Raw genomic sequence first — 25,887 nt, forward strand, 5'->3', positions numbered from 1 at the left:
GTGTTTTAAAATTGTTCTTTGTTGTAAATGGAGTATATAAATTATGTAATGTATTTCCAGAAAAGATTTTCCTTTAGTTAAGTTCTGGTTCTCTGTTGACATGGCCGTGGAGACTGTATTCTGAAGTAGTGAAAGAAATGCTAAACACCAATTTGACAGATAGAATGTGTAAGACTAAGATCATCTGCATTGAATAGTTGGGGACTGGGAGACTTAAACCACTTAAGTCAACCAAACTGATTAAATAAGCTGAGAAAGTATTAAGACTTGATTGTTTTAACTTACACAAAGTTATTTGCTTATTTTGGTAAGTGTTGTGTGCATCATATGTGTGTACATGACTGTGGTGGTTAGTTTGTCTGTCAACTTTACACAAACTAAGGTCACCTAGGAAGAGGCACCTCAATTGAGAACTTGTAGGCAAGCCTGTGCAGCATTTTTGTGATTGGTAACTGATGTCGGAGGGCCTATCCCACTGTGGACCACCCCTGGGAAAGTGGTCCTGGATTGTGTAAGAAAGCAGGCTGACCAAGCCAGTATGGCATATGGCTTCTGCTTCAGTTCCTGACTCCAAGTCTTTCTTTGAGTTCCTATCTTGGCTTCCTCCATGATGCACTGCAGCCATGAGCCAAATAAACATTTTCCTGCCCAGATTGCTTGTCTTATATTTTATCACAGTAACAAAAAACAAACTAAGACAGTGACTTTTAACATAATAAACAAGATTTTCCCCAGAACATTGTACAGTGTTTGCTTTAATGTATGCCTATATTTTATTGTAGAATGCTTCCTTCCATTATAGTTCATTTCCTATTCAAATGTACCATAGTATACATCTTAGGAAAAAATGAAACTATTCTTTGGATTCCCAAGACAAAACTTGAGTAGGTGGTATCATGACTCTTAAGTATAGGAGAGGAAACTAAGGAGCATGACACCTACCTTGCCTAGGGCTATGCAGAGTAAAAGTAGTAGAACAGGATTCAGACTTACCCACTGATCTGTTTGACTCCAGAGTTCGAGTTTGTTCCTGACACTGCTACATTCCATAGGACAGTAATTGTTAAAATTTCAGTCTACAGGTCCTTGGGGGATTCCTGAAAGAAATCCTTTCAGTGGTCCGTGGGACCAGATGTTTAATGATATGAAAGGACTTTCTGCCTTTCTTGTTGCATTTCAGTTAGCACACATGACACAGAAACAACTGTGGTAAACTTAAGCTCAGTAGCACAGATTAAGGCACTGGACCAGACTGGACCAGAGGTAGCTGAAGTCATCATTGTTGTACAGCTGCAGTTAAAAAGTTTTAAAAATCCACCAGCTTTACTAAGATTACCTCACAGAATAGTAACAGTGGGTGACTATCTTAAATCTTGACCTTGAATTTATATCTTTGTAGTGTTCTCAGAACTAGAGGAAAGTACATAGAGAGAGCAGTTACACTCTGTGCCAGACTATTGTGGTTGTCTCCAAGAAGTAAGTTGTGTCACTGTGTGAGTTGTAAACTGAACTAGGCCCATGCTTTCATAAAACATCACTTTTATGTCAATGATTGGCAGATTGCTAAAGTAGAGCTAAGTATTTGTCAAAATGAACCCAAGAAAAAGTGACAGGATTTTCTTTTCAGTGATAAAATTTTAGGTGTCAAGGACATAATTTGAGATAATGAATTCTTCCTGTTAGCTTAGTAGCAACCTACTATTAAAGATTTTTCTGTTGAGATGGGTGGTAATATTTAATGAATGAGTTTTAAAGTAGTGTAAATGAAAGAGTCAAACATTTTGAAGATCTACATAATTCTAAAAACCATATTTTTTTAAAAGACCAGTGTATGATGTTACAAAAGCCCATCCAAGTGGAAGACAAATTTGTGTATAATTCATGCAGAGTTCCCATATTGCATATAATCAAGAAACTCTGGCTTTGTGTAGTTATTATTAGTATCTTTAAAAACTCCCTACAAATTCTTTTAAAAGACTTAAAATAAAACCCTTTTTTACCACTCCCAAAACAGCTTTCCTTCACATATTTTTAGTTCAAAATTATGGTGGTAGAATAAATCCAAGAAGATAGGAAAATTTCTCTATTAATCCAAATGTTTAAAAGATAACCCATATTTTAAGTAGTGCTATTTTTCTCATTGGAGAGGGGGTTAGGAAATGAAGCTTTCTACAAATATTAGTAATTTTAAGTGAGATTTCCTTGTTATTCTTTTAAGTGAAACAAATACCAACTTTTCAGGTATACCATAACCCATGTAAAGAAGTAGTCCTGGGGGCCTATTTTTGTGCTAGAGAGTCCTAAGGACCAAAAGTTTTAAGAATTGCTACTCTAGGAAAAATGTATTGAAACAAAGTAGTGGCTCACCCCTGTAATCCCAGCACTAAGGAGGCAGCAGCAAGAGGAATGGTCTGATCTCAAGGCTACCCTCATCTATTTAGCAAGGTCCAGGCAGAAGGGAGTGGAGGGGAGGGAGGACGAAGGAATTGGAGTTTTATATTGTAGAAATCGTATTCAGTGTCTCTACACTTGATAGATAAGCAATGTCTTTGAATTCCAGAGTTATTCTAGTTAGATATCAGATTTACTTTCTCAATTTCATTCTTTCTCAGACGTTTTCTGTATAAGACATGTATTTGTACAACACAGCTGCTTTTTATGTTATTATACTACTAGATGTATTTACTTGGAAATTACAGATTGAGTCTAGAAGCTTTTTAGAAATACAGTTAAAAATTTATTGACCACCTACTTATTTGCCTTAATTCTTTCTTTTTTTTTTTTTTTTTTTTTTTTCGAGACAGGGTTTCTCTGCGTAGCTTTGCGCCTTTCCTGGGACTCACTTGGTAGCCCAGGCTGGCCTCGAACTCACAGAGATCCGCCTGGCTCTGCCTCCTGAGTGCTGGGATTAAAAGCGTGTGCCACCACCGCCCAGCTAATTCTTTCTTTTTTAACTGGACTCTTTAGTGGCGTTTCTGGATTACAATACTGATGAGAATATGGTTTATATTGGGTGTAAATGTTGATGAAGGCAATTCTGTTTTAGGCCTACTTACAGGGATGCTGGCTAGATACTGAAGAGTTTCTAATGTGCTTTTCTTTATCTGCAGGATGATGTAGCTTTGCTAAGGATTCAGAAGCTAAGCAGAAATGAGCTTAACATCCTGGTTTTTGGTGAGCAGTGGAGGCACTCGCCACAGGCTGCCACGAGAGATGATTTTTGTTGGAAGAGATGACTGTGAGCTCATGCTGCAGGTAACATGTCAGCCTTCTCTGTATGCAAGCTCTAAGCTTCAACTGGGCATCAAGAGCTGTCTTCCCCTTTACAGAGTTACAGTATTCAGTCAGACAGCAGATACACTTTGTAAAAATCAGACTTTAATTTTCTGGCTCACCTAACTCATGTCAGTTTAATTAATTTTCACCCTCGTATTATCTGTAAATAAGTTCTATGTTTTGAGGATTATATTTTGAAAAATGAAAGGTTAAAATAGAGAAATGTGTGCGCTTGTGGGATGAACAATGTATATATAGGTACACTTAGCTATATAGAGAAATTCGTTTCTAAAAATTCCAGTTTTAGAATTTACATTTGAAGTGAAAATAAATTTGCTTAGAGAATGCCTCATTTTGTCCCTTTTTATCATCTAAGTCTTTGGATTTCTTATGCAGTTTGTGTTATATTCAATATTAAAGGAAGAAATCCTGCAAGATAACATTTTCTTAACAATAAGATAGGTAAAATATAAAAGAATTTATTGGATTTCTGTGTAACAATTTCACAATTTTTAAACTATGTAGTTTGATACATCCAACAAAATCAGTTTTAAAATGTGGATTTATTGGAAGGAGTATTTTGGAAATTTGGTTACTTTATTTTTTTAGGGAATGATACCAAATTTATGTTGTATCATAATACACTTAGATTTCATTTAATCTACTTTTTTGATCTATCCCTATATTTATTAACTGTCCTATTAATATTGTATATAAAGGTAAAAATCGTTTTTGTTACTTATTTTAGTATTTTTTTGTAGTCATTAGCTTAAAATTTTTCCTTTTAGTCCCGTAGTGTGGATAAGCAGCATGCAGTAATCAATTATGATGCATCTATGGATGAACATTTGGTGAAAGATTTAGGCAGCCTTAATGGGGTAAGTTAACTGTGTAGTTTTTACTTTGGTTGAATACTTGTTTAATTTTAATAAAGTTCTATTCCTTCTTTGTTATATTCCCCCTTTGTTTGTCTTTCCCTTTTAAATGCTTAAATGGTGCATTGTACATTGAAGCCATATATAAAAGAAGCTAAGGGATAAATAGAGGAATTAAAAAAGGAATTCAACATGATGTATGATAAAGATTTCTTAAGGGAGATGAGACCAAAGTTTGAGCTCACTATGTGACTGCAATTCATGTGTGGGGGAAACAAAAAGGTTCTGTTGGTAAGAATGTGTAAAACACTTTTGGGCACAAGAGATACAGTCTCACTTTTAGAAAATAAGACTGTGATGGCACATGCCTTTAATCGCAGCACTCAGGAGGCAGAGCCAGGCGGATCTTTGTGAGTTGAGTCCAGCCTGGTCTGCAGAGTGAATTCCAGAACTGTCAGGGCTACACAGAGAAACCCTATCTCAAAAGCTGGGGAAAAAAAAGAAAGAAAAAAAAAAAATGGAAAGGTAGATTTGATGCTACATACTGGATGACCTCCTGTAGTCTAGGGCTGGAGTCAAAACAAGGGATCTAAACATTTACTATAACACACACATACATTGTCAGAATAATAGGATTTGCTTTTGCTGCTTTTTCTTTGTCTTTTCAGATTATCTTTGTGTAACTGTGGTAGTTTTTTCTTATTTCAATATGATCTCTCTACATTTTGCAGAATATTTTATAGTCACAGGACATGCAAGACTATTGATGTATTAGATTATTTCAATGTCTTTATTTTCTTGTAGCTCTTCTAACAAGCAAATATTTTATCTTTGATATTATATCCTCCTGAAATTTAATGAACCGCTTGTATTTTGAGTGTTTCAAATTGCTGCCATGAAAAATACGCACTAAACACATGAAAAGCATATGCATGAATAAAACTTCTTTCAGTTTTTAACTTGTCTGCTACTAAAAGACTTTTATATTGATTATTTGAAGTTTTTTGGTTAGCTATTCTGTTGATTCTAGTACATGTAATTCAAGTTTGCATTCTTCAAACTTGTACTGAAATTCTTCCCATGTGACTTGAACCATTATATAGATTGTCACCTTTCCCCTTGGCATACCTCCAAAACTGCTTGCAGAGTCTTCCTGCTGTTCTGCTCCTCTCCAGGCAGGAGTCCAAATGGGTTAGACTTTCTTTGGCCTATTCGTCTTGCCATTCTCTTTGCCATTCTATATTCTTTTTAAAGAGTGAAACTTCTTTAAGGGATCAAAGAGAAGGCCCTTGCATTTAGAAACATAAACTGGTTAATGTTAACATGCTGAAAGAATTAAAACAAACAAAAACAAAGTAGGCAGCACATGCTATAGAGTAAAGGATGTATGTTAATAGTGTGGATTCACAACTCCTGTTGGCTAACTTTTTTTTTTTTCTTTTCTTTTTGTACACCGAAAACCTGTGTTTTAATATCTATTTTGTGCTTAAATTCCTGGGTGATTTGTATGATTTTAGCTTTTATAATTATAATCACAGTACCCAGACCTTCACACAATTCATGAATCCCGTGTGTGTGTGTGTGTGTGTGTGTGTTTGAATTATATATGTGGTAATTATATATAATAATTATGTATGATATATATGATTGTATATATGTAATTGAATTAACTTTCAATCCAAAGGACCTTGTAGAAGAAAATTTTAATACTTTCTATATGTGGAATAGTTAAATAATATTCAAGTTCAGAAAGTCTCCTCTCAACCACAGTGCTATTCTTATATGTCTTGATATAATTGTTTAGATAAATAATTAGATCAGTGTATTAATCTTTCAAAAGAATGATCAAATAGAATTATTTGTTATCTTTTAATATTGTTATTTGTTATATTTGTTATATTTAATATTCAGTTGAAATATTAACTTCTAGGCTTATCTTTTTATCAGTTGATTATATGCAATAATTTTATGAAAGATAGTAACTTATAAAGAGGAACATCCCCAGTTTGAACTTAAGATCAGCCCGTGAATGTGAATTTCATAGTTAGACTTTATTAACAGAATAACTTGTAGCAAAACATTTTATTTCATAAAAATTTAGTTTCTTCATATAGATTGGTATTATCTCCTATATTGCATAAAATGTGATGCATTTTAGTTCATTAAAATAAAGATACCATTTAAAATATATTGTCCTTCAACTATAAAATATTGGAGATAATTGCTTTTCTCTAGTATTGTTGTAAGGATTAAGTGTGACTGTATATGCGACTATGTGTTCATTAGAGAACTCTAACATATTATAGGAGTGATGAATGTGTCACCTGAGTGACAGCCCAAACATTCCGTAAAGGACTCTATGGCAAATACTATAAGAATTCTATGAACTACTATCATGTATTATTCAGGAGAGTACTTGATCCACAGTCCGTGTACTTTGGGGGTGGGGATTTTGTTTTTATGTGTAAGAGTGCTTGCTTGAATGTATGTCTGTGCACAGTTTGCATACACAGTGCCTACAGAGTTCAGAAAAGGGCATTAGATCCCCTGGGACTGATGTTACAAATGATTGTGAGACACCACATGAGTGCTGGGAATAGAACTTGCTCTTCTACAAGAGCATCCTGTGCTTCTAACCAGTAAACTATCTCTCTAGTTCAGTGTACTTTTAATACTATTATAATTCCAGAATTTTCAACATCAAAGTAAAGGTAATAATGCCAGAAGTAGGCTGGAAACAATGAAGTGCTTTTTGCTAGCCTAGTTTTAATTTTAACTAGTGGTGTAACTTAGGAAAAATTATGTAGTATCTCTGTTCCTTGGTTTTAAAAATAGAAATAAAATCATACCTCATATTTTTCTGTAAAGATGAAATAAATAAATAATTTTAAACATCTAAACTAATATACAGTAAACATTCAAAAAGTGTTAATTTATTGCTATTATGATTTAGTTGTTTTAAAGATAGCTAAGACAATTTTAATATACAGAAACCTATATACTTTTCAATGAATCCATTATTGTACATATATTGTTTTTTAAATGTTTATTTTTAATTATGTGCATATGTATGTGGACATGTGACTATGAGGATACCTATGGAGACCAGAAAAAAGCTTTGGATCCCTTAGAGCTGAAGTTACAGGTCGTCATGAGTTGCTGGATGTATTGCTGGGATCTGAACTCTGGTCCTCTACAAGAGCAGCAAACAATCTTACCCTCTGAGCGACCTTATCTTGCCTTTATTATTTTACTTTTAAGAAAAGCATTTACTCTCTAAACTCACCTTGGAAATATCACTTCCACTCATTCCTTTTACCTTGTCACAAAACGTATTTCCAAGGGATCTGAATATGTGTTTTTACCACCAGAAATGATTATTAAAATAAGGCATCGAGAGTTGAAACTGATTTTGTTGCTGTGCTTTGGTGGCCCACATTTCTGTGAGCCTGTTGAAGTGTCTCTGTGAGAGCCTTGTTTATCTTCAACCTCCTTCCACTAGGGCACTTGCCTCTGTCCCCTACCATGCCATCACATCCTGTCTTTTGTTACTGTGCTACTACACAGCAGCCTAGGTTCCAGCCTAAGCCTGTTTCCCTTTCTTCAGACTGGAGTTCCATGAGGACATGAGTTCAGTCCCCAGCACACACATAAAAGGTTGAGTGTGATTACCTGCACGTTTGTAATCCTAGCACTGGAGAGCAGAGACAGGTGATTCCCAGCACTTGCTGGCTAGCACAACTAGCTTAATTGGCAAGTCCTGGTTCCCAGTGAGACACTTTGCCTCAAAAACAAGATAGATGGATTCTGAAGAGCAATGTCTGCAGTTGACCTCTGTCCTCTGCAAACAGGAGCACTGATGAGCACATACACATACACACACACACATACACACACACACACACACACACAGGAGAGAGAGAGGGGGGGGGGAAGAGAGGGGGGTAAATAAAACATTAAAATTTAAAAACATAAATTATTCAGGTTCTTGTTGGGAAATACTGCATAGTCCTTATTAAATGACTAACAGGGTGAAATCGTCTTGTTTTCTTTTTGTTTTTAGAAGTACTCTTTTCTTGTTGATTCTGGATGAAAGGAAAGTGAGCTAGAATTATCTTCATTTCCTGAAGATACACAGTGTGATAATTTTGTCTGTGCTATGATCATATCATCATTGTCATAATCTACAGTGCTCTTGTCTATTCATTGTGTAATTGAGTTTTTTTTTTTCTATTTACCTCCCTTTGCTTCAGTGGACATTTAAACTGAGTGTTTCAGCTGTCCTCTTTAATAGCATTTAAAAAAAATAGGAAAGAAAGAAAGAAAAAAAACCTATAAAGTAGCATCTCCAGATGTCTTCTTGAAAAGCTAATGCATGTCAGGCATTTGCAGTAAGAAACTGAAGGATGACAGAATGATGATTTATGTCTCTGTTGCCTTATTCTTCTGTCTGGGCTTTTCACTGTCCTAGCCATTAGCAACCATTGAATACTTGAGATGTGACTGAGTAGTCTAAATTCCAATGACTTACACATATCTGTAAAATACCTCACTAATTTTACTTCTTGAGCTAGTATGTTTTTAATACACTAGATTACATTTACAATGCATTATCAAAACTAATTTTAATTCTTGTTACAAGTCTACAAGAAAATACAACAAGTAGTGTATGCTGTTTGATTGGGAAATTGTGACATATTGGATAGTGCCTTTCTAGGTAATTCTGCTATTTGTCTTGTTATTTTGTTAATTTTCAGCATTGTTAGAAATAATTGAGTAAAAATAAAATACCATGGTGAAGATAAAGCAGAATTTCAACATAAAGAAAAAATCCATTTACTAAGATCCCATAATGTATCTTAGATTCATAGAAAGATCCAAAGGACCCACATGGCAGTTGTAAAGCAACCACAAGATGCCTCAGCAGTTAAAGATGCTTGTGGCTAAGGCTGATGAACTGAGTTTAGTTCTCAAAACCCACATGGTGGAAAGAGAACTAATTCCAGCAAGATGTCCTGACTTCCACATGCACAGAATTGCACATGTGTACACGTACACACACAATAAATAAACAAATGTAATAAAATATTTTAAGTGGAATGTTTCTGAGAATGATGTGATAAAATGTTAATCCTTGCAAATAAAATTTCTAAAAATCCCGAAGCTGTTTAGAGTTTTGTATTTTATTCTGTACAAGTTTCCAGCTTCAGATTAAGAGCATTCCTGACTTCATTTTTAGAAAAATTCCAAGTGTCAAAATTCCTCCTGGTCTCACTCTGCTTTTTATTTCCAGTAATATTGACAAAGGGTTTAGTATAAAATAATTATGCTGTAGGCTGCTTGGTACATGTTAGGATGCACTTCACAATAAGTACTTTTGAGTAATAGGTTGATGAATTTGAGAATTAATACTTCATATGCAATATAACCTTTTTTTCTCTTCCTTGTAGACTTTCGTGAATGATGTAAGGATACCAGAGCAGACTTATATCACTTTGAAACTTGAAGATAAGCTGAGATTTGGATATGATATCCTTTTATAATTTTGTGCATTTATTAAATGAATTAAAAATATGTACTATGCTACAAGTTAATATCTTGTGATATAAGAATTCACAATACTAGAAGTTTATGCTTATTTAATGCTTTCTGCTTCTTTTTTGGTTACTGGTTCCTGGGAATGATCCTGGAAAGCTTGATGAGACTCGGCTGTTTCACATCTTTCTGTGGTACTGCTATGCATATAATTGAGGTGTTAAAGAATGGAGCTGGGGGGGCAGTGAAAGTCTTAGTACTGTCTACCTAGGGTTCTTGCCAGGTGAATTATGAGGGCCCAAGTCAGTCTCTTAGGAGGACGTAAAACATTAACCTGCCTTCCCTTCCATGCTATACTGCTGCTTTAATTCAGACTCACATATCCTATGTTTTCTGACACCAAGTTTAATTGACATGCACGTTGTCATTTAGTGTGTATTTGAAGTTTTGTTTAAAAATCAGAGTCTAATAATTGGACAGTTATATGATTTTACTGTAGTGTAAAGAATAGTATAAAGGAACCTAGTAAAATGAAGAAATAGACTAAGCAATAATAAAAACATTTCTGTTTGTATTTAATAAAAGTAAAAATATTTCTCATTATGATGAAAATTTCTTTTGAGACTTATTTAGTTTTTAAACATTTACCAAAACTCAAATAATAATTTAAAAAGTTAAACATTAGTAATCTGATAGACATAGATCACTTTATCAGAGATATTGCTTTAGGTAACTCTAGTTGATACTTAATGCACTAACATAAATAACAAAAGATAGAATTTTTAAAGTGTAAAATTTAAAGTTAGAATAGTTTTGTAGCACATATTACATTTATATTTGAAAAACTGAAAAAAACATGAACTAAATACATATTTATATTCTAAATTTTTTAAAAAATATGTATGTTGAGCCTTTGAGATGGCTCAGCAGGTAAAGTTACTTGCTTTCAAGACTGGCAACCTGATTCAGTCCTCATGACCCACAAGGTAGAAGGAGAGAACAGACTCCTACAATATATTGTGTGATCACTGCATATGTATCTTGGTGTATATGCATGCACACACACACCAAATAAATACATGTAAATGTTTTTAATTACATATAGTTAAAAATTGTTTTCAACCAGCTTAAGTTTTATCAGAACTTATGTGCAGGTGCCTCCTATAAATAATTTACTATTAGCCATCTTAAAACATGGGAAAATTCTAAGGAATTCAGATTTTAATAACATTTTTTTAAAAGTTATTTTTGAGTATTAATTCTAGAAGAAACTAGCAAATGCAGTAGAGTATACTTCTCATCCTTGCTTCTCAAGAGGGTGAATCAGGAAGATGGCTTGAGCACAGTGTGAGAGCACTCTCAAGAAGAGTAGGAGGAAGAGTAGGGTGAATAAGGCATGAAAGGAAGCATAAGAAATAACCCGTGCTTTTGCAGATTGTTATATATTAATAGCAAGCTAACTTTTTTTTCCTAACATGTAACTCATAATACATCTAAAATTGGATAGGGCTTTTAATTTTTTGTCCCTAAGGACTTCCTCCAAATTGTACAGTCAGTATTGAGCTACCATTATTATTCAGATGTCTAGTTAATGCTCATTTAGTTTTCATTTAGCGTTTCATGCTGATTGTAATTCTAATACTTTTATATAAAGCACTGGTTCTCAACCTGTGGGTTGTGACCCCTTTGAGAATCATATATCAAATATCCTCAATATCAGTTATTACATTACAATTCATAACAGTAGCAAAATTACAGTTATGAAGTGGCAATGAAAATAAGTTTATGGTTGGGATTCACAACCTGAGGAACTGTATTAAAGAGTCAGTCACAGCATTAAGGTTGAGAACCATTGATACAATGAACAATGGGCTGTTAATTGGTAGAAATTTTATACCATGGGACAGAATTTTTAAACCATTTTATGTGATATATTTGTTTATGTATTAGTGATAGTAAACTAGGGAAATTGTCATGATTTATTCATATATAAAATTAAGCTAATAGTCACTCTATATAGACTGTGCCCTAGAGTGGAAAGCTCTGATTAACAACATGTCACTTTAATGGAGAGACAACATTAGAATGGCTTAAGATTTGAACTAGAGAACATAATGTATATGCAATAAGTCTGTTTTCTAACTAGAGAAATTTTTTGAAAAGCATGAACTCAGTGAAATATTCCAGTTTTCAAAATGACCATAAACTCAAGACAAATGACCACAAATGTGTCAGGTAAGGAGACGTAATAAGTTCATTCATTTCATATTTGTTAGATGCTTCCTATTACACAGGTGTAATTTTGTTGGTCGGGGATATACTAAATGATTTTTACACATTATTATGTTACTCTTTGAAGATGTCATGCAATGTATTTTCCACATACTTTCTCTCTCCCAGCTCCTTTGATAACCACCTCCCTTCCCTTCCCACCCAACTTTGAGTTGTCCTTTTTTAGTACCCCCTGCCCCGCCACCTCCCCACCTGAGTTTGTGTAGCCTAGCTAGCTAGCCTTGGGAGTGGGCCTGACTTGGAGTGTGGTTAAACTACTAGGGGTTGCATCTTTAAAGAAACTGACTCTTTTAGCTAGAGTTTTCCTGCCTGGCCCACAGTCAGGACAAATCTCTCACACCCGCCAGTCCCACAGCCCCTCAGACCCAACCAAGTAAACACAGAGACTTACATTGCTTACAAACTGTATGGCTGTGGCAGGCTTCTTGCTAACTGTTCTTATAGCTTAAATTAATCCATTTCCATAAATCTATACCTTGCCACATGGCTCGTGGCTTACCGGCATCTTCACATGCTGCTTGTCATGGCATGGCTGGCAGTGACTCCCTCACTCAGTCTTCCACTTCCCAGAATTCTCCTCTCTCCTTGTCCCGCCTATACTTCCTGCCTGGCAACTGGCCAATCAGTGTTTTATTTATACAGAACGATATCTACAGCAGACTCTAGTCCAGTCATTGGCCTCAAACTCATAATCCTTTTGCCCCAGCTCCCTGAGTGCTAAGATTATAGGCATATGCCGCCATATCTGACTGTATTTTTCTTTTTAATTGCCATACTAAGTACTGGGTTTTAAATATAGTTTGCTTTTGTTGTTCCTCTTTACAGTTCCACATTCCCAGTGACCTCTTTTCCTGCTTTCATGTGTTTTGTTTTTTTGTGTGTGGGGAAGTGGGGGGGGATTGGTTTTTTTGAGACAGGGTTTCTCTGTGAAATAGTTCTGGCTGTCCTTGAACTCACTCTGTAGACCAGGCTGGCATCAAGCTCATCTAAATCCACTTGCCTCTGCCTCCAAAGTGCTGGGATTAAAGGCATGCGCCACCACTGCCTGGCCCTGCTTTCATGTTGTCTATGTTCTATTACCATCCTCTTCAGTGCTACTTTTTCCTACTCTCTTGATCTTTCTAGTTTCATGACCTATACCCTTACCCCCCACACATATATACATACATATGCACCTTAAGATCCCAAGTCCACATACAAAATAGAAAACGTGGTATTTGTCTTTCTGAATTTTAAGTACCTTGCTTAGTTACAGATCCATCCACATTCATGCATACTTTAGAATTTTTTTGCTTTATAGCTAAGTAAAATTCTATCATGTGTATACACTATATCTTCATTAAACATTGAACTATTGACAGACATCTGGGCTGGCTCCATTTCCTTGCTACTGTGAATAAAGAATAGCAAATATAGATGTTCAAGTACCTCTTTGGTGGAATGTAGAGTACTTTGGGTATATGCCCAGATGTGGTGGATGGATAGCAGGATCATATAACTGTCTTTTTGTTTTCTGAGACACCTTGGTACAGATGCCTATAATTTTTCTATCAGTTTACACTCCTGTCAACAATGAATAAATGTTTCTCCTACCCCATGTCTTCAACCAGCATTTATTGTACTTTATTTTGCGAATAATAGTTGTTCTGATGTGGTGAGGTAGAGCTCAAAGTACTTTTGATTTTTATTTTCCTGATGGATGTTCAATATCCTTTGTGTGTGTGTGTGTGTGTGTGTGTGTGTGTGTGTGTGTGTGTGTGTGTGTATTTGTTTGTCTTCAGAACTTTTTTAATTAATTTAATGATTTGCAGTCTAATCCTTTGGTGGTCATTTTTGAAATTCATTATATGTTCTAGATATTAACCCCATTCTAAGTGTACTGACACATATTTTCTCCAATTCTGTGGGCTGTCTGTCCAATCTGCTGGTAGTTTACTTAGCTGTGAAGACGTTTTCATAATTCCACACAATCCCACCTTTGGCTGTTTGCTGTGCTATCGAATCCTGTTCAGAAAGTTTTAGATCATGCCTTGAAACTTTTTACCCTAGCATTATCAGCAATTCAGGTTCTAAATTAAGACCTTTCATCCACTTTGAGTTGATTTTTGTGCCAGATTTGGATCTAATTTCATTCTTCTGAAAGTGGATATCCAGTTTTGCCTGCAGCACTGATTTTTAATAGACTGTCTTTTTTGCATCAGGTGTTGGGGACAACCTTGTCATATTAGCTGTCCAAAGCTATGTTCCATTGGCTAGTATGTCTCTCTATGCCAGAGCCATGCTGTCTCTGTCACTATTGCTCTGAGGTATACTTTGGAGATCAGGTGTTGTGGTATATCTAGCAGTGTTCTTGTTACTTAGACTCATAGCCTTTTGTGTTTCTGTATTTATTTCTAGATTAATTTTTCTAGTTGTATGAAGAAAGACATTGGGATTTTGATTAAGATTGCATTAAGTCTGTAAATTACTTTGGATAACAGCCATTTTCAAGACACAATTCTGCCAGTTTAGGAGCGTTTCTGTGATCAGCTGTTTTTCCAGTGTCTTAAATCTTCATTGAAAAGGTCTACTTCCTTGATTAGGTGTATCCCTAGGTACTATTTTTTGACAGACGAATGAAATGTTTTCTCATAATTTTTTCTCAGCAGATTTGTTATTTGAGTATTAAAATCCTACTGGCTTGTCTTGTTTTAAAAATAGTTTTATGCCTTTCAGCATTTCTGAAAGTGTTTACGATCTGATGGAGTCTGTGGAGCCTTGCAGGCATAGAATCGTCACATGTGCAAATGAGGATAATTTGACTCCTTCCTTTTGTATTTTATATCTTTATCTTAATTTCTGAGGCAAAAAAAGTGCTAGACCAGTGGTTTTCAACCTTCCTAATGCTGTGACCCTTGTGACCCCCAACCATAAAATTATTTCGTTGCTGTATACTGTAATTTTGTTACGGTTATGAATTGTAATATAAATATATGATATTCAGGATATCTAATATGCCACCTCTGTGGGAGTTGTGACCCACAGGTTGAGAACTGCTTGCTAGATGATTTCCACTAAATGTTTACTTACATGTATATTTTTATGTGTATCAGTAAATATGTATGTGACACGAAAGGGAAAAGTTTTAATAGTGCAAAGCAGTAGGAAGCCACTTTGTTGACAAGAAAGCTCAAGACAGAATTCTCTATGTAAATTCTTTGGGGGTAGGGGGTTCTGTTCACTAAGTTATTTATTGGATAAGAACCAAGATTAGTCTGGCCATCCCTTCCCTCACATTTAGTATCCACTTGTGAGTGAGTACATACTATGTTTGTCCTTCTGAGTCTGGGTTACCTCACTCAAGATGATATTTTCTAGTTCCATTCATTTGCCTGCAAATTTTATGATATCATTGTTTTTTACTGCTGAGTAGTACTCCATTGTGTATATGTGCCACATTTTCTTAATCCATTCTTCAGTTGACAGGCATCTAGGTTGTTTCCAGGTTCTTGCTATTACAAATAATGCTGATATGAACATAGTTGAGCATGTGGCCTTGTGGTAAGATTGAGCATTCCTTGGGTATATGCCCAAGTGTGGTATAACTGGGTCTTGAGGAAGACTTAGTCCCAATTTTATGAGAAACTGCCATACTGATTTCCACAGTGGCTGTACAAGTTTAAACTCCCACCAACAGTGGAAGAGTGTTCCCCTTGCTCCACATCCTCTCCAACATAAGCTGTCTTCAGTGTTTTTGATCTTAGCCATTCTGACAGGTGTAAGATGGTATCTCAGAGTTGTTTTGATTTGTATTTCCTAGCTAACAGGGAAAGACCCTAGGAGGGACACATGGATGACCCTGTGAAGAAGTGGATGAGATCTTCATGAGCGGACTGGGTGTAAGGGGATGGCAGATGGCGAGGAATGGGGGATGAGAACATAGGGAAATGGGAGGGTGGAGCTGGAACAGGGACAGAGTGGGAGGGCAGGAAGGAATATACCATGATATATGAGGACGTCATGGGAATAGGAAGAGGCAGGGTTCTGGGGAGGCTCTCAGGAATCCACAAGGTTGACCCCACCTTGGTCTGCTGGCAGTGGTCCAGAGGGTGCCTGGACTGGCCTACTCTGGTGACCGGCCTAGCAAATAACCTAGCTGTCATCATAGAGCCTTTGTCCAGTGACTGATGGAGGCAGATGCAGAGATCCACAGCCAGGCACCAGGTTGAGCTCCGGGAATCCAATTGATGAGAGAGGAGAGATTCTGCAGGCGAGGGACGTCGAGATCATGACGGGAGGATGTGCAGAGATGACTGGCCATACTAGTGGAAGCCCATGAACTGTGGATTGGTGGCTGTGGAGTCCCCATGGGACTAAACTAGGCCCTCTGGATACAGAAGACAGTTGTTTGGCTCAAACTGTTTGGGGGGCACCCAGGCAGGGGGATCGGGATCCGTCCCTGGTGCTTGGGCAGGCTTTTGGGAATCTGGTGCCTGTGGTGTGGCACCTTGCATAGCCTTGGTGCAGTGGGAAGGGGCTTGGACCTGCCTAGGCTCAGTGTGCTGGGCTCTGCTGACTTCCCATGGGAGACCTTGATTTGGGGGATGTGGGGATGCCGGGTGGCTTGGGAAAGAGGGCTGAGGGGAAGAAGGAGGGGGGATCTGTGGATAGTATGTGTAGTGAGTAGAAAATTTCTTAATAAAGAAAAATGAAAAAAAAAGAACAAAGATTAATGGATTGAACAGAGTATTCTCCAAGGTTGTTTATAGCTCTAAGAAATTCTGTTAATAAGTTTACTGCTTCAATTACATTTGGACCCTTTTCTCTCTCTCTCTCTCTCTCTCTCTCTCTCTCTCTCTCTCACACACACACACACACACACACACACACACACACACACACACACATAACGGTGATTACAGTATTCTACCCTTGAAGTAATTGATAAATGCTTTAAATTAGTAAAGGAGGGTTGAATTTAGTACATGATTATAAAATTTCTTTCATTGTAAGGTTAAATAATGGTAGGAAATAAGACCTCTAGTGAATTATCTTTAGTAAGAAGCCTTGTTGTTTTGGCATAATAATGAAAGTATTCATTATATCTAGAACTTGTTCTCATGTGTATAGAATCATTGTTTTATTATGTAATATGACCTTATTGCAGTACATGGAGGGAAGGGGGTGGTATGGTTGCATATGAACCCTAATTATAGCATTCATTTTTTTTTGTACTTAGAAAATGAATGAACCTCATTTTTATCAAAGTCTATGGCAACCTGAGTAATCAGTTCCTTCAGGATTTGCTGTTGAGTATTGATTCATGAGACATTTTTACACTTTCTATAAGTTTCTTCATTTTGATCGTGTCATATTCTTGTTTGTGAAAATTAAAAATGTTTAGGTTCTAATTGTTTGAAGACTAGTATTGCCTGAGATTACAAATACTTACTAGACTTTTAAGGTTGTTAATATTTTTAAATGACGAATTATATATTTTAAGTACTTTTTAATATTAAAGGGAGTATTATAGGCAAATGCTACATTCCAGGTACTCTGTGAGCTGCCAGAAGAATCTCAATTTTGAGGACAGCCTTGTCTATAAAAAAAAATTTTTTTTTTAAAAAAACCTGAGAATGCAAGGTCCTGGGTTTAATCTCCAGTACCTGTACAAATAGATGATAAATAAAAATAATTCTACATTTATTCTTGAAAAAGGACAGTTTCCAAAGTGTATCTGATGACCATTTTCAAGCACAGTGACCAAAATTTTGGAGTTCTATTCTTCCTTAGCTCTATTTACATACAAATCTCTTCACTGTAGTTCGAGGAGAAATGAGGGTACCTGAAGAAGCTCTTAAGGTAAGAGTTTATCTTTGTTGTTAGCCTATTACTCACTACAGTTGACTTCTTTCATGGAAGCTTCCTTTTGATTTGAAATGTTTTGTAGCATGAGAAGTTTACCATTCAGCTTCAGTTGTCCCAGAAGTCTTCAGAATCAGAATTACCAAAATCAGCAAGTGCTAAAGGCACAGATTCAAAAGCGGATACTACTCCAGAAGTGCAGCACAGAACTACAGAAGCTTTGAAATCAGAGGAGAAATCCATGGGTAAGTGGCCTGTATGATCTGGAGAATGATCTACAATAGCCATAGCTATCTATCTGTTAAGGGGGAGGGAAGGAAGAGGGGAAGCTATGGTGATATTTTATTTGTACTAAAATGTTATTTATATGTTAATAAATAAAGTTGCCCGTGGGTCAGAGCTATTAGCAAGCCATAGGAAAGCTGGGCGATGGTGATGCACGCTTTTAATCCCAGCACTTGGTAGGCAGAGCTAGGTAGATCTCTGTGTGTTCAAGGATACAGCCAGCATTGGAGACACATGCCTTTAATCTCAATACCAACCATAGAAGGCCTGGAGGTCTATACAGACAGGCAGTGACTAGGAGGTCATGTGGTTGGGTTTTCAACCAATGAGAAGGCAGAACAGAAACTCTATAAAAAAAGACAGGCACAGGAAGTCGGTCTCTTTTGGAGAGGCAGGACCACCGCGAGAGGAAAGGTAAGGTTTTTAGCTCTTAGCTCTGACATCTTGGCTTTCTTCTTTGCATTGGTTCTGTGTTTCTTACTTAATAAGTCAGTTGGTTACATCTACATTTGGCGCCCAACGTGGGGCTCGAACCCACGACCCTGAAATTAAGAGTCTCAAGGAAAAGATCATCAAGTTGGGTACTCAGAGAAACCAACTGTGGAAGCAGCTTTAAAGCAGCCAACTAGAGTTCCCAGTGCAAGTCCCAGGCAGAATAGACTGTCCCTTGGGGTGAGGCTTCGAAGTAACAACAGCTAAAATATAGAAAGGTAGCATCATCTAGTAGGTTGCTCACAGTATCCAGCAGAAACTAACTGGGGAAACTGAGGCAGTCAGCTGCAGTTCTCAATTGAGCTGTCTCAGTGGCTCAGCTTTCCAGAGTTCTGTTTCCAGCTTCTCTTTTCGTCTTCAGACACTTCCATATTACAGGATAAACAATAATAACCTCTCTTGGGAATAGTTTACCTTTTAGCTATCCTCAAGGACACATGTTTTACTTTGGGGCTCTTTTGTTTTTCTCTCCCTCCCTTTCAGAGTTAGTGTGACTAGCCCATCCCTAGACCTTAAAGGACACTTTGAGACAAACCCACTTGGGGTCTAAAGTGGGGGTTGGTGTCTTCCCCACTTCCAGAGCTAGCTTCTCAATGACCTGAAAGAATACACGATAAAGTTTGTCAGTAATAATGTACATTACAGTAATAGCACATGATCATTGTCAATATAATTTAAATTACAATAAGCTAACTCCTTTGGAAATTCTGAATTTATACTTGGTTTTGAAGATAATATATTCTTTGTTCTCATTCATGTGTCTATACCTGTATAAAAATGTTTACTATTGATTGATCCTAGAGTGCATTTTTATATAGCCAGTTTTCCCTAGAAATATCCCTCATTTATAGTAAATATTTAAGGAAAGTGATTTCAATATTTGAAGGAAATAGTAGTTTATTATTTCATATTATCTATATTTCTCTGAATTATAATTGAAATAAAAGCGGAAAATGTAATAATACTACACCATCCTCATATCATATAATGCTTATGGTTTTAATTTGTAAATTAAATATTAAATTTAATAACTACAAAGATGCTTTATGTAGGTAATTCTTTCACATAACAAATGTATTAAATTGATAAACAGTACTACAGCTACTGAAACTAAAGGTCTGTTAGTATTGAGTTACAAATGTAGTTATTGTATGATACCCTTATGTTGTTGCTCATGCCAGTATTTGCTTTAGTTTCATCTTTTATATATGTAGATTTAATGACATTTCTGATCGGACTGGTTTCATTATTCCTTTGGTAATTCTAACAAAATTCTTTTACCTAAGACACTTCTGTTTAAATACTCAAAGATCATTTGTTACCTAGGCTCATTTACATATCAGAGAGCCCCTAACAGTTAACAAAAAGCTTTTGGATTTTATATATATATAGCAAGTTGTATTTCTTAGTCATTGCTGATCTTCATTTACTTTGTTATGTCTAGTGCTGTTTAAGGTCATGTTCAAATGTTACATTAATGGAAGTAGAGTACTTTGAGTCAACTAAGTAAATTTAGAGTCATGCAAAATATATTTTGTTAATTCATTTGCTTTAGAGAGATTTTTTTTCCCACTTCTTTTAGATGTTTCTGCTATGCCCCGTGGCACTCCATTATATGGGCAGCCATCATGGTGGGGAGATGATGAGGTGGATGAACAAAGAGCTCTCAGGTCTAATGGCAAGCCTGAAGAGAAGCATCATGACACTGGGGCTTCAGGTAAGACCTCATTGGCTATGATATCAAGTTCATATTGGGCAAGTGTTTATATTCCAAACAAAAGTCAATCTACTCTGAAAAACAATCTCTGCCAAACTTGATTTTTTTAAGGGTGATGATGGCTTTGCTCTTGTAATACATTATGAATCTAACATAAAATACTACATACAGTATCTTTATAAAATCATGTTATATTCTTCCAGCTTATGAAATTGTAGAAACTATAACAGATTAATGCCATAACTGGATATTTTAAGTATTTTAAAATATTTCAATGACTTGATAAAATAGTAGGGACATGTGGGTTACATGTTTTTACTCGATTCATGCTCATATACTCACTGTAAAATAAAAAGCATTCTGTTATGTTCAGAAATATAATATGAAATTGTAAGTTCTTGAAAGTCCCAGCATGCTTACTTTATTGAGGTAAGATAGCAATATGATTCAGGTTCAGCAGCCAAAGTGCAGACTTAGAGCCTCACATTAGTAATTAAGGAACATGGTTCTTTTGTTGGTGGTATGGTTAAATGGTGACCAATGTCCAGAAAAGTCAAGATTTCCAAGATAAATGGAGATACGGAGATACCGATTGTCACATAAAGTTGTTGAAAGACATCAGAACTGAAGTCTTTATTAACAGCAGATAAAGATCCAAAACTGGAGGAATTAAGTACAGACACCAAGGATCAGTTTGGAGACATAGTGTGACCCTGAGGCAAGGACAAACCCCATCAGAACTCTTTCAAGATTTTTTTTTTTTTACTTCATTTATACAAAGTAAGCAGGGCAGTTTTCTTAGTTGGAGAATTATGAACATCCTGTCTTTTGATCTAGTCTAATTAGACCAGAGTACAAGTCTTTAAAAAGCTGTCATGATCACGTAGGTCTTATGACGCCAAACTTTAAAATAACTTTCCATCGCAGCTTTGTTTCTTCACCAGTGCTTTTTCTTGATATCATTTATATAATTTAACATGCCTTCAGATGTAAGTGAAAGAACTGCTGTCTGATACTAAGTAGGAAAGGAATCTATTGGCTCCCATTCTGATTTCTCTCAGGGTTGTTTAGTGCAGTAGACAGTTTTGTTAGCTAGTTTTGCCATCTCTCTCTTGCTATCCACAGTACTTACATATTGATGGAGTTATCCTCATAATCAAAGCTGCTGCCATCAGCATTCAAAGTTATACAATTTTTGGTTATACCCTGCAATATGGAACAAAAGTTGTGTTACAGAAGATCTCCTGGGATTTGGAAGAAGACATTTCCCTAAATCTTCAACACATCTTTCACTAGCTTCTCACAGATTCAGAAGGTCACCTGCTGTTCTAACCAGTCTCTGGCAGACCATGCGAGATTGTCATTATCTTGCCCACCTTGAAGCATGGTGTGGAGTTATTTGTCCCTAAGTCATATGAGCAGTGTCAGAAGAGTGGTACTGGAAAGTATTGAAGTTCTTTTAAGACAAAGTTCCTTTAGGAAGGAAATTGGGTGTCAATCAAGAATGTCTTTTTTTTTTTCTTTTTGGTCTTCTCTCTCTCTAATATATTATCTACTTTTGTTGTCTTTGTTTTCACTGCTGAGTCATTACTAAACTTTTGACCTTAAGTTTCAGCCTCATTGCAGTAAACTTTGCATAGCAAGTATGAACTGATCTTTAGTTTAGTTCTAAGAAGAGTGACTTTGTTGTACCTGACAAGTAGATTTGGAACTTTTTGTTCCCTAGTGCATCTTGTATCTGATTATTATTATTTTAGTGTTCTCTCCCAATGTACCCCCACATAATTGTGCTAATTCCTACCTCCTCTTCTCCCACAATATGTGTAATGTAAAGTACAAAATGATACTATACTGCTAGTGTACGGTACTGCTTCATTTACTATTTTTGTGTAAATCTTCATGACTGAACTCTAAATTCCTTACCTCAAGTACCATATATTCTAACCTCATTTTGCACTAGAGCTAACTGTCTGTTTTGGGTTAGGGGGAATAGAACCAATTGGATGGGTTAGAAAAGAGATGAATTTAACTGTTGCAAAATTTGGAAAATAATTGCATGATAGTGAAAATTAAGGAGCCATAAAAAAATGTAGCCTTTGCTTCCTCACACAACTTTGAAATTTTGCCATACATAACTTGTAAACTACAATGACACATGCATATGACTATGGTAAAGAGTAGAACTGTGACAAATAGTGGCAAGCATTCAGTTTGCTCTTACTTTGTCCACTTCTTCCAAATGATTTGTATGCATCTCCTTATCATGGTAATATCTAAAGGTAGTAGTTACTATTATTTTGCCCGTTTTATAGAGAAAAGAATTGAGACACAGAGTGATGTTAATTTACTTATTGAAGAGAGCACTGTTCATGGGATTCCAAAAATAGACACACCAAATTCCTATACACCAGGTGCAGAGCATGCTTCATGTACCATTGAATTTGATGACAGTACACCAGGAAAAGTAACTATTAGAGACCATGTGACAAAATTCACTTCAGATCAATGCCACCAGTCGAAGGCCTCTACAGATTGAGACCCTGTCTCAAATATAAATAAATAAATAAATAAATAAATAAATAAATAAAGCCAACCTAGACTATATAAGACCTATCTCAAAATAAACAAATATATATGTATGTGTGCATATATATGTATGTGTATATATATATACACACACACACATACACACACTTAGCTGTTAATATTGTCTAGTTTAGGCATACAAATTCAATTCTAGCTTAGTTACTAAATTACTTTTAAAATTCTTGGTAATTGAGATTAATTATAAAATATTAGTATAACAAATACTACCCCAGGTAGTTGAATTTGGTTTAAATAAAAATGGCTGTGAATAGAAATAATGAGATTCATAAACTCCAGACTGTGATCTGTCAATGTTGTAAGAGAAGAAAGCTGTTTAATTTTTCCAGCATGATCTTAAAACTCCTTAGCAATTTCTCTAATATGTATTTCTAGTCAGACTACAGTTCTAAAAGGACTACTCCTTTCATGATTTTGTCTCCAGAGAAATTAATCTCTGTTCACATACTAAATTTTCCAGATGATTGAACTTTAATTTTACAACTGAGTTATTGAACAGTTAAACATTTGTCATAAATCATGATGAAATGTAATATCTACATCACCACCTTCTTAGACAGAGAAAACTGAACAATTTAAGTTTTTCCTTTATTACTGAGAATCATCATTGTGTAAGTTATTAAACAACAAAACCTTACAGTAATGTCCTCCAGATCCCAAGCCTCTAAGGCTCTTGATACAGAGTAGCCCTGGGACACTGTTTTCATGGTCAATCTGCTCTTGATTTTCATCTTACCTCTCTTCCTTGCTATAATAATTTCTTTGAAATACTTGGACTTTTCTTTGTTAAACCAAATGGAGTAAATTTTGAAAAGAATAATTTTTACTTTGAAAGTTTCTATTCTTAAATAGTATCTGCCTTTTGTGTCATTTTTTGACAGATGACCATGGCTATTGTGATCATTATTATTTTAGTAGTGGAACCTGATACCTTCTATATCATATCCCACATATTTAATGACAGGAATATTACTCTGTAACATAAAAGATGGTATTGTTATCATTTCGTATTCAGTGTACTGTAAAGAAAGCAATTACAGCACCTAATGAATTGTAAGAAAATGTAATATTTGAAAAGATATTTCAGAAGACTAAATACTGCATGTAATTAAAAAATGATTGGAAACAGCCTCATATGCCTATATTGCCTTTTTTCCTAGTAAATTGTAATTGATTTACTATGAAATCTGCTTAAAATAAGGTTGATATTTGAGCCTTAGGGAAATTTATTTCATATTAATTCTTCTGTGATAGTAGGCTGTCTTGGTAATAGATACTGTATTTTATTTTCTCAACCAAAGGGCAGCTTAATATTCCCTTTTTTTCTTGTACATTGTGCTACCAATGACACCTCTCTTCCCGTCTTTATGCAGTCAGTGGCTTAAGGAGTGGAGAGATTGTCACAGTGTTCCATGTTTGCCTGCTTTCCTTGACACTCACTGCTTGTTACTCAGCTTTCACCCATGGCCTTTGGGCAGGTGTGTACATTCTGCTCTACAGAGGTCTAGACTAAGTTCTTCCAGACTTCCTAGCTGACTACAGAATTCCTAGTTTTGCGTTATTTCTTTTATACTACTGCTTGAATTGCCATGTTGCAAGCAAGCCACAAGCAACATGTTTTATCACTAACCACTCTTACTTTATAACATGTGTGTCATCTCTCAAGAGTCCATATTATCAATTTTGTCTTAAAGTAGGGTCTCTGAACATGATAGAGACTGGTAAGTGGAATTGTTACTTCCAAAGCATTGTTTATATATTTACTTTCTATTTCCATCCTCACTTGATTGCCTCTTCACTCTTAGAACCCTACATTTGTTCTCAAGTGTTTCAAATAGCTCATTCTGGTAAGTGGATTAGGTAATTCATGCTTTTTCTATCATACTATGTGTGTGTATATTTACACACATGTGTATGTATGGAACATCTCCATCTATACGTTAATTCTTTCTCACCTTGATGATTTCTAGATTTTTTAGTTGAAAAATGTATGGGCCTGTCCATGCAGGGTCTATCTTTTCCTGCTTTGATTTTTTTTCCCCCATTGCTGCTGTTTATCTTGCATCTCCTGTTGGTAATTGGATGCTAGTCAAGATCGTTTCATCTCTGTGACTTTTTTCTGTCATATAAATGCTGTTGTTTTTCATCCACATTATCATCTGCCTTCCGATTCTCAGAATAATGCAGATGGACCAATGACTCTCATACTACAGGCTCCCAAATATTTTGAATTCTCTCTCATTTTTCTCATTAGGGTGCAGCATAGATGCCAAGCAAGTGGAGGAACAGTCTGCAGCTGCAAGTGAAGAAGCACTTTTTCCTTTCTGTAGGGAACCAAGTTATTTTGAAATTCCTACAAAAGAATTCCAGCAGCCATCACAAATAGCAGAGAGCACTATTCATGAGATTCCAACAAAAGACACACCAAGCTCCCATACAGCAGGTGCAGGGCATGCTTCATTTACCATTGAATTTGATGACAGTACACCAGGAAAAGTAACTATTAGAGACCATGTGACAAAATTCACTTCTGACCAGCGCCACAAGTCAAAGAAGGCCTCTTCTGGAACTCAAGACTTGCCAGGAATTCAGACAGGAATGATGGCGCCAGAAAACAAAGTAGCTGATTGGCTAGCACAAAACAACCCTCCTCAAATGGTGTGGGAGAGAACAGAAGAGGATTCCAAGAGCATTAAAAGTGATGTTCCTGTGTACTTGAAAAGGTTGAAAGGTAAAGTGACTTTCAGAGATTCCTATTGTATCATAAGGAAAAGTTGGTCATCAAAGTTACCAGACTGCTATTACTTAATTATACAGTGGAAAATATCTGCTTTTTCAAATTTTAATTTTGAAGCTCAAAAGCAAACAACACTGTTATGTTCAAATTACTCATTCAAAATAGCCTTTCTTCATTTTCTTCCCAATGTGGTTACATTGGTTTTGGGGGGAGGTGGTTATTTATGTCAT

The 25,887-nt window shown here is 35.9% G+C and overlaps 1 protein-coding gene and 1 long non-coding RNA gene across 13 annotated transcripts in view; one reads left to right on the top strand and one right to left on the bottom strand.

The window, feature by feature from the left end:
- Cep170 (centrosomal protein 170) overlaps window positions 1-25,887 on the top strand; it is a 94,498-nt gene that overhangs the window by 17,027 nt on the left and 51,584 nt on the right. For all 11 annotated transcript variants that reach the window (XM_059280525.1, XM_059280530.1, XM_059280524.1 and 8 more), the window contains exons 2-8: window positions 3,111-3,255; window positions 4,065-4,154; window positions 9,602-9,680; window positions 17,761-17,819; window positions 17,908-18,067; window positions 20,182-20,316; window positions 25,175-25,651. In XM_059280525.1, the coding sequence (XP_059136508.1) occupies window positions 3,151-3,255; window positions 4,065-4,154; window positions 9,602-9,680; window positions 17,761-17,819; window positions 17,908-18,067; window positions 20,182-20,316; window positions 25,175-25,651 (1,105 nt within the window). In that variant the 5' untranslated portion in view covers window positions 3,111-3,150. The remainder of the gene's footprint in view (window positions 1-3,110; window positions 3,256-4,064; window positions 4,155-9,601; window positions 9,681-17,760; window positions 17,820-17,907; window positions 18,068-20,181; window positions 20,317-25,174; window positions 25,652-25,887) is intronic.
- LOC131925243 (uncharacterized) overlaps window positions 20,935-25,887 on the bottom strand; it is a 28,659-nt gene continuing 23,706 nt past the window's right edge. For both annotated transcript variants that reach the window (XR_009383194.1, XR_009383193.1), the window contains exon 3: window positions 20,935-21,522. This is a non-coding gene — a long non-coding RNA (uncharacterized LOC131925243). The remainder of the gene's footprint in view (window positions 21,523-25,887) is intronic.

This window comes from Peromyscus eremicus, chromosome 15 (assembly GCF_949786415.1).
Source record: "Peromyscus eremicus chromosome 15, PerEre_H2_v1, whole genome shotgun sequence".
In the NCBI taxonomy this organism is placed as follows: Eukaryota; Metazoa; Chordata; class Mammalia; order Rodentia; family Cricetidae; genus Peromyscus; species Peromyscus eremicus.